Below are 8,554 nucleotides of genomic sequence, written 5' to 3'. Positions count from 1 at the left end.
CTCAGGGTTGCTGCACTGACTCCTCTTCCTGCAGACTCTCTCCATCTCAGGGTCCCAGCGCTGCCTCCTCTTCCTGCAGACTCTCTCCATCTCAGGGTCCCTGCACTGCCTCCTCTTCCTGTAGACTCTCTCCATCTCAGGGTCCCTGCACTGCCTCCTCTTCCTGCAGACTCTCCCCATCTCAGGATCCCTGCACTGCCTCAGCTTCCTGCAGACTCTCTCCATCTCAGGATCCCTGCACTGCCTCCTCTTCCTTCAGACTCTCTCCATCTCAGGATCCCTGCACTGCCTCAGGTTCCTGCAGACTCTCTCCATCTCAGGGTCCCTGCACTGCCTCCTCTTCCTGCAGACTCTCTCCATCTCAGGATCCGTGCACTGCCTCAGCTTCCTGCAGACTCCCTCCATCTCAGGGTCCCTGCACTGCCTCCTCTTCCTGCAGACTCTCTCCATCTCAGGGTCCCTGCACTGCCTCCTCTTCCTGCAGACTCTCTCCATCTCAGGGTCCCTGCACTGCCTCCTCTTCCTGCAGACTCTCTCCATCTCAGGATCCCTGCACTGCCTCCTCTTCCTGCAGACTCTCTCCATCTCAGGGTCCCTGCACTGCCTCCTCTTCCTGCAGACTCTCTCCATCTCAGGGTCCCTGCACTGCCTCCTCTTCCTGCAGACTCTCTCCATCTCAGGGTCCCTGCACTGCCTCCTCTTCCTGCAGACTCTCTCCATCTCAGGATCCCTGCACTGCCTCCTCTTCCTGCCGACTCTCTCCATCTCAGGGTCCCTGCACTGCCTCCTCTTCCTGCAGACTCTCTCCATCTCAGGATCCCTGCACTGCCTCCTCATCCTGCAGACTCTCTCCATCTCAGGATCCCTGCACTGCCTCCTCTTCCTGCAGACTCTCTCCATCTCAGGGTCCCTGCACTGTCTCCTCTTCCTGTAGACTCTCTCCATCTCAGGGTCCCTGCACTGCCTCCTCTTCCTGCAGACTCTCTCCATCTCAGGATCCCTGCACTGCCTCCTCTTCCTGCAGACTCTCTCCATCTCAGGGTCCCTGCACTGCCTCCTCTTCCTGCAGACTCTCCCCATCTCAGGGTCCCTGCACTGCCTCCTCTTCCTGCAGACTCTCTCCATCTCAGGGTCCCTGCACTGCCTCCTCTTCCTGCAGACTCTCTCCAACTCAGGGTCCATGCACTGCCTCCTCTTCCTGCAGACTCTCTCCATCTCAGGATCCCTGCACTGCCTCAGGTTCCTGCAGACTCTCTCCATCTCAGGGTCCCTGCACTGCCTCAGCTTCTTGCAGACTCTCTCCATCTCAGGGTCCCTGTCTCCTCTTCCTGCAGTCTCTCTCCATGCAGTCTCTCTTCCTGCAGTCTCTCTTCCTGCCGTCTCTCTCCCTGCAGTCTTTCTTCCTGCAGTCTCTCTCCCTACAGTCTCTCTCCCTGCAGTGTCTCTCTTCCTCCAGTCTCTCTCCCTGCAGTCTCTCTTCCTGCAGTCTCTCTTCCTGCAGTCTCTCTTCCTGCAGTCTCTCTCCCTTCAGTCTCTCTCCCTGCAGTCTCTCTTGCACCCTCCTCTCTCTCACTGCAGTCTCTCTCCCTGCAGTCTCTCTCCCTGCTGTCTCTCTTCCTGCAGTCTCTCTCCCTGCATTCTCTCTCCCTGCAGTCTCTCTTCCTGCAGTCTCTCTCCCTGCAGTCTCTCTTCCTGCCGTCTCTCTCCCTGCAGTCTCTCTTCCTGCAGTCTCTCTCTCCCTGCAGTCTCTCTCTCCCTGCAGTCTCTCTCCCTGCAGTCTCTTTCCCTGCAGTCTCTCTCCCTGCAGTCTCTCTCCCTGCTGTCTCTCTTGCAGCCTCCTCTCTCTCACTGCTTGTGCAGCCCCAGACTCTGCAGCAGTCTCCCGCCCTCGCCCCATCTCGCAGTTCAAGGCAAGAATGCTTTATTGACATAACGTCCAAGTGCACAAGTGAACCCGCCCCTCCCTCGTCTCCCCCACGGGCGGACCTGGATCACTCCCAGACCCCAGCGTTCCCAGCTGTCTCTCTGCAGCGGTCTCTTCGGCTTCCTGCAGGCCGTCTCCTCTTCCCCCGTCTGCTCCGGCTGTCTCCCTGGAGCCTGTCTCTTCGCCTCCTCCTGCCGCCTCGGATTTCTGCTTGCTGTCTCTTCTGCTACCATGGGTCTACGCCGGGTCGCTGCCGCCCTGTCGTCGCCTCTGTTCTCTGCAGTCATTGTCTTCAACTCCAGCAGTCTCTTTCCCTGAAGCCTGTCTCATCGTCTTCAGCTGTCTCCTCTATCCCTGCCGCCTGTGTCATCGCCTCCGGTTGTCTCTTCTCCCCCTCAGGCTGTCTCTTCGCCTCCAGCTGTTTCGTGTGCTTCTGCAAGCTGTCAGCTCTCCCTTCAGGTGTCTCTTCGGTTCCCCGCAGCCTGTCTCTTCGGCTCTATCTGCCTCCTCTGCCATACGTAGCCTGTCTCTTCTACCCCTGAGGTCTGTCTCTTCGCCTCCGGCTGTCTCCTCGGCTCCCTTAAGGTGCCTCATCAGTTCCCCGCAGCCTGTCTCTTCGGCTCCATCTGCCTCCTCTGCCACAGGTAGACTGTCTCTGCCCCTCCTCTTCTGCCCTCCCAGCTCTCCTCTGTCCGCCGCAGCCTCCTCTGCCCATGTCTGCTCGGCTCCCTGCATCTGTCTCCTCTGCCCCCTCCGCCTCCGCTGCCCGTCTGCCCTCCCCCTGGGACTCACTCCGGCCCTCCCCTGGGGGCGGCGGCCCGGCTTCCTGCAGTCTCATGGCCCTGCATCTCCGGCCGTCTCTATGAGGCGTCTCTCAGTCCTTCCCACTGAATCTCTTTTGAACGGTTGAAGGGGGGTGTCTCGTCTTCCTGCGCCCCCCCCCTACCCCCCAGAGGGTGCATGGTGTATTCTGATGGCCCTTCAGCCCCTCTGTACCCTGCACCTCCCCTGCCTCCGTTAGCACCCCCCTCCCCAGCTCTCTGGGGGGTCTCTCCACCTCTGTCCCTCTGCACTCCTGCCCCCATTAAAGTGTCTTCACCATTCCTGAGGTCTCTCAGACGCTCTCCCGGGAGGGGGCGCCGTCTCACAGACGTACACTGCCCCCCCCCCCCCCCCCCGGTATCCTTCACTTTCTGTCCCCCAGTTCCTACCCGGGGGGCTGTTGTTTCTGTTTGCCCCCACGCCGCCCCTCTCCTCCTGTAGACGTGCACCCCTCCTTGCACCCTCTTACCCCTCACACATCAGACCCCCCTAGGGGGCGCTGTTTTAAGGCCCTCCAGTCGCTGCAAACCCCGGTCCGCTGCCCCATCCTCAAGTTTCCCCTTGGGGCCCTTCCCCTCTCCTCACCGGGGGCCCCTCTCCTCCTGTAGGCGTGCACCCCTCCTTGCACCCTCTTACCCCTCACACGTCAGACCCCTCCCCCCTAGGGGGCGCTGTTTTAAGGCCCTCCAGTCGCTGCACACCCCGGTCCGCTGCCCCATCCTCAAGTTCCCCCTTGGGGCCCCTCCCCTCAACGGGGGCCCCCTCTCCTCTTGTAGGCGTGCACCCCTCCTTGCACCCTCTTACCCCTCACACGTCCGACCCCTCCCCCCTAGGGGGCGCTGTTTTAAGGCCCTCCAGTCGCTGCACACCCTGGTCCGCTGCCCCATCCTCAAGTTCCCCCTTGGGGCCCCTCCCCTCACCGGGGGCCCCTCCCCCCCGGGGCGGGGCGGGGGTGTTTTCTGAACCGGAGCTCCTCTGCCCACGGCCCGCCCTTCCTGGTTAAACTCCGTGAGAAGAAAGTTTTGGCGTCGGGGCCTCGGGGTGAACGAACCTAAGTTCCGGCTGGAAGTCCCCCCAAACTTTGAAGAGAGACGCGAACCCCGGAAAGTGCCCGGACCCGGGATCCCGGATCTTGTGACACGTCTGAAGGGCACAAGACACTCCTGGCCCCGGGACAGGACCGAGCTGGCACCGCCACCCACGTGAGCTGCCCGGGCACCTTGGAAGCCGTCCAAGGCCCGGTGTGGCATAGTGGCCGGATACGCATGCCCATTGAAGCCTGCGCGTGCCCGGCGAGGCGCTGCCGGTGAGGAGCCGCGGCCGGGAGGTGCCAGTCCGAGAGAGGGCGAAGGGCACCCCGTCTCCGGGCACGATCATGGCCCTCATCACCCTCCACCGGTCCCCCTCGGGCAGCGGGCACTCGACGCCCACCAAGGTGAGTGCCCACGGGTGTGGGAGCCGGGGCGCCTACTATAAATAAAGGGGCCTCTGGGCGCTAGGCTTCTTGCAGTCATTATACATGTTTCGTTTGTTGCCTGGCCTGGCACACTGGTGTATGCGCTCTCTGAAGTCACCCTCCGTTTGGCAAATGGGTGTTTAGGGGCTGCCAGACATTGGTATGTGGGTTTATATAGCGCAGTGTTCGAAACCCTTCGTCTTCTTGGCGCCTTGTGGTGTTTTTTTTTCTTTTTTAATAAACTGAGGGCTGTGGTTGCAGGTTTACACAATGGGGGGAGGTTTTTTTGGGGGTAAGGTCAACAGGCCTTACCTGACCTACGTGGCCACTTCACGTCATCACAGACACTTTCTAGCCCTGGGCATTCGCGTGACCACCCGATGCATTCTGGGTGTTGTAGTCGTTCAATGCGAGTTACCTGTGCGTTCGCTGCTTCTATAGCGGGAGTTGGTGGTGAGACTGTTACTTGTGTTTTGGGTGATGCGGGCGCGGGGCTGTGCCCTGGGGGGGGGGGAGGGGGGGGGAGTAGGGGGGATATGGTGAGTGTTAAGTGTGCTTTGGTTCTTAGGTTTGTTCCTAAAACATCTGTTGATCTGCTGTTTGCTTAATTTGTAAAAAAAAAAAAAAAAAAAAAAAGCAGCCATGGTCTCTACCTCTCCGGGGGGCATCATCTTACTATCAAAAAGTTCTGGGCAAGCTTTGACACCACTTTAAGTGGGAATATCCAAACCATTATTTGGTAGATTTCCCTTCACATATGTGTCGAGCTGACCATTGAATAAACTTTTGTGTGGTACAGTTCCTTGACATTTTTAAATCCCAAATCTTTTTTCACACTATTGTCACGAAAAACCAGCTCCGCAGCATCCTGGCGTTGTAGCACACCAGGGGGGCATTCGGCGTCTCCTGGTGGGCCCGATGATGAAGCATGTCACCACCCAGGGTGGAGAGAGAGGGCTTCCTAAGAAATCCCTAATGATTTCCAGTGTGAACCATTGAGGTTGTTTCTTTTTTTTTCTCTGTTTTTGTGCTTGTCTTTTGACACTCTACTGTTGTTTGACATGAGCTTTGAGCATGTTCACCACCAGTGCAAGACAGCCCCCCCCTCCAATCAGACCCCATTCCCAAGCCACATGGTTCACTGGCCTGAGCCAGAAGTCGAGTCCCTCTAAAGAGGTATTTAAACTTTTTGATGCCGAGACCCCCTTGTCAAATTATTTTAGGCGTAAGGACCCCTTTTTTGATAAAAATGTTCTAGAACCTGGTACTTGTCATTGACAACCATCCCCAAATTCCAACATCAAATAATTTTTTCAGTGGGGAAATAAAAATAAGTGTTTAGCAAACCAAAGGTCAGTGAGCGTGGGGGTGTAGTCAAAGGTGTAGATAAATGCAAAGGGCCTCATTTATGACAATTTACAGTAGGGCTACGCTGCAAGTCTTCTTGCCGTGCTGCCCTATGCCAGTGTGAAAGGGCTGGAATGCACTGTATTTATTGAAATAAATCTGTATTTGTAAAGAGCGAACTACTCACCCTTACGGGTCTCAAGGCGCTGGGGGCCGTCGGGGAAATTAAGTGAGCTACTGCCCAGAGTCACACAGTGCTGGGCTGAGCTGCTGCTGGAGCCGGGGATCGAACCATGAACCCTGTGCTTTTCCCTTGCGTTGGCACCAACATAGGCAGGAAGGGGCACCTTCCTTCACGAATACAATCCCAAAAGGGATGTTTTCCTCTCTCTATTTGAGCTGTAGAATGCAGCACACCTGGAAAGAGAAAAGAATGAGCAGAAATGCAAGGATTTCTCCCCATCGCGCCTCCGCTGGGGAGGCGTTTTGTTTTTGGAGCCCCCCCAGATCTACTTGGTTTTGTAAATATGGGCAGTATTAAAATCCATGGATGTTGTGCAAGTGTCCCACGCAAAGCCCATGGAACCCCTCCTTGACGCAGAGTTGGGCAACGCAATGACTTGCGGTGCTTTGTCTTCCTCCATATCTCTGAGGCCATCCGAAGCCACGCAGGGAGACTTTGCACCGCCTCATACGGATGGTTGAAATGCTTCCTCTGGTGATGCAAGCTTCTCATTAATAAGCCCCATGACATACTGTAAGTTTTTTAGGTCTTACATCATCAATAATGGGCAGCATAATGACAAATAAATGTAAAAAGTTGGCACCTACTGGGAAATGCACTGTAGCACATTATGAAACCTATATTAGTTAACGCTCTGCAAAGGTCTATGTGTAACCAGAGAGCCACAGAATTAAATCTTAATTGGTGCACTACAGAATAGTGACGTTTATTTTTACTGCTATGAGGTCACAGCCTATGACGGGAAGCACTGTGAATATGTAAGTCATGATTTTCTACTTGCATTACACACAGTGTAAGATAGTGCTGCAAAACGTGCAAATAGTTTTACAATAAAATAGTGCTTCCAAAATAAAGATTTTAGTAATGCCAGAGCATAAGTAATGCAATTCTGTTTTACATAACTGTCCCTTCAGCATCTCTTTAGGAGTACTAAAGGCTGTGTGAATGCAGTTAAAATTAAAAGCAAGCACTCCACAGCCCAGTTGTTAACTCTTTGCGCTACCACTCAAAAAAACAAATCTTGGTCATCACAAAGCTTGGAGTGATTTGAACAATTAAAGCCAGAACAGCTCCCAAGCACCCTGTACACTCACAGATTAACTGATGGGCACATTTGCATTTCATTCATGCAAGCAGGTACTCTGGCATGCAGGCTTTCCAGCACTAGAGACTCCGTTGATAAAACTTCAGCTGATAAAGATCTAAATTAGTCTTCCAAAAGGAAAGCAAATGTTTTTGATTGTGTCACAAGTGAAGCTGGGGAATGCTCGCCCCTTTCTCAGGACTCCAGGGCCCCCCTGGGGGGGTCGCACCCCACAGATTGAAGACTTCTGCAAACCTATGCTGGCTGCACCAGTGGTGTAAAATGATGGGGTTCCTGCAGAATGTAATGAGGGGCCCCTGAGTCTTCCATGTGCCACAGATATTTATTGAGTGTGGACTGAAGGGGGCTCCCTGTAGGGCTGGGGCCCCCCTGCACCGCATGGTCCTGCATTATGCCCTTGGCCTGCATGACCACTCCTTTAGCCTGGACCCACGTCACCCCTCAGGACAGGGGTCTTCAAACTGAGAGGCGGGCCCCCTAGGGGGGTCTTAAGTGATATCAAATAACGGAGTATGCAGTTCCCAAAGAGACCAGGAGTGACTAAGAGGAAGTGTGTATGTGACTGTCTACCAGGAATGAGGATGGGGAATTGCTCCTTTCGGATTAAGGGCCCTCACACACCCAGCCAGCTGGGTGAATGCTTCATCATTGGCAGGGCCAGACTGGCCATAGCGGGCACCGGGCAATCCCCCAGTGCGCCATACGGGTCGGGGCTGGTTTCGTGCCCCTGGGGGCCGTTTTTGTTACAGGGCCGAAAATCGGCCCTGTACCAAAATCGGCCGAAATCCGCCCCCCGCAAAGAGCTCGGTGGCACCTCCAACCCAGCCCCCCCTCTGCCCCCCGAGTGGGGAGGGGGGCCCCGCTGAGCACTTTGCCAGGGCCGGTTGTGGTTTCCAGTCCGGCCCTGATCATTGGGCATGCTCCTCGAGTGGGCGCTGCAATACCCAACGGGCACCCTCAAGTGATCCCAGGGGTGCCAGGTTCTGGGCAACAGTAGCATTATGCTGATAACAGTGCTTTGTTTTCAGGAGAAAAAGGAATGGGCCATCGCTAACCTCTTTTATGATTTTATATCCTGGTTGGGAGAAGGTGTCAAAACAGAAAGGACTCCAAATATTCTTCAGAACCCGCACCCACTTCTAATAATCGCACTGTGGCAGTGCTGAATTTGAAAAGAAATGAGTGCCAGGGCTCTCTTCGGAGGTCACTGCAGCTTGCACCACATATTGCCCGTGCCACGCTGCAAATGACGGCAACAACACAAGTACCAACCATCACACTCCTATCAGTGGGACAATTCGGACTATTCTAGGCCCCCAAAGTTATAGAAATGACTTTGACAGCACTTCAAAGGTCATTTTTAATGTAGATTAAATGAATAATTGTGTTGTTGTGGTCATCTCTAAATTAGCTAGAGAGCGCCACCTCGTGGCAGACTATCACAAGCGCAGGTGTTGACAATTAAGTGCACTGGCTCAAATTAAGCACCGATTTACTGTGGATACTTTTACACGTTAGTAAGGCCTGCCTGAGCAGAATAGTATGTTTGGCTGTCATGTATTTGATTGCATTTTTTAAATGGTAACAGAACTTAACTCCAAAAAATAAGTCTAGACATATTTCAACATTGCCGTTTAATAGAATAATTGTGAACAT

The 8,554-nt window shown here is 54.7% G+C and overlaps 1 protein-coding gene across 1 annotated transcript in view; it reads left to right on the top strand.

The window, feature by feature from the left end:
- Positions 1 to 3,734: 3,734 nt before the first annotated feature.
- SSH3 (slingshot protein phosphatase 3) overlaps positions 3,735 to 8,554 on the top strand; it is a 196,500-nt gene continuing 191,680 nt past the window's right edge. Inside the window, exon 1 of the mRNA XM_086953267.1 lies at positions 3,735 to 4,181. Within this exon, the coding sequence (XP_086809393.1) occupies positions 4,122 to 4,181 (60 nt within the window). The 5' untranslated portion in view covers positions 3,735 to 4,121. The remainder of the gene's footprint in view (positions 4,182 to 8,554) is intronic.

Source organism: Lissotriton vulgaris, chromosome 1_2, assembly GCF_964263255.1.
Source record: "Lissotriton vulgaris chromosome 1_2, aLisVul1.2, whole genome shotgun sequence".
NCBI lineage: Eukaryota > Metazoa > Chordata > Amphibia > Caudata > Salamandridae > Lissotriton > Lissotriton vulgaris.
Note: the sequence above shows the minus strand (reverse complement) of the source record. Positions and strands in the feature narration are given on the sequence as shown.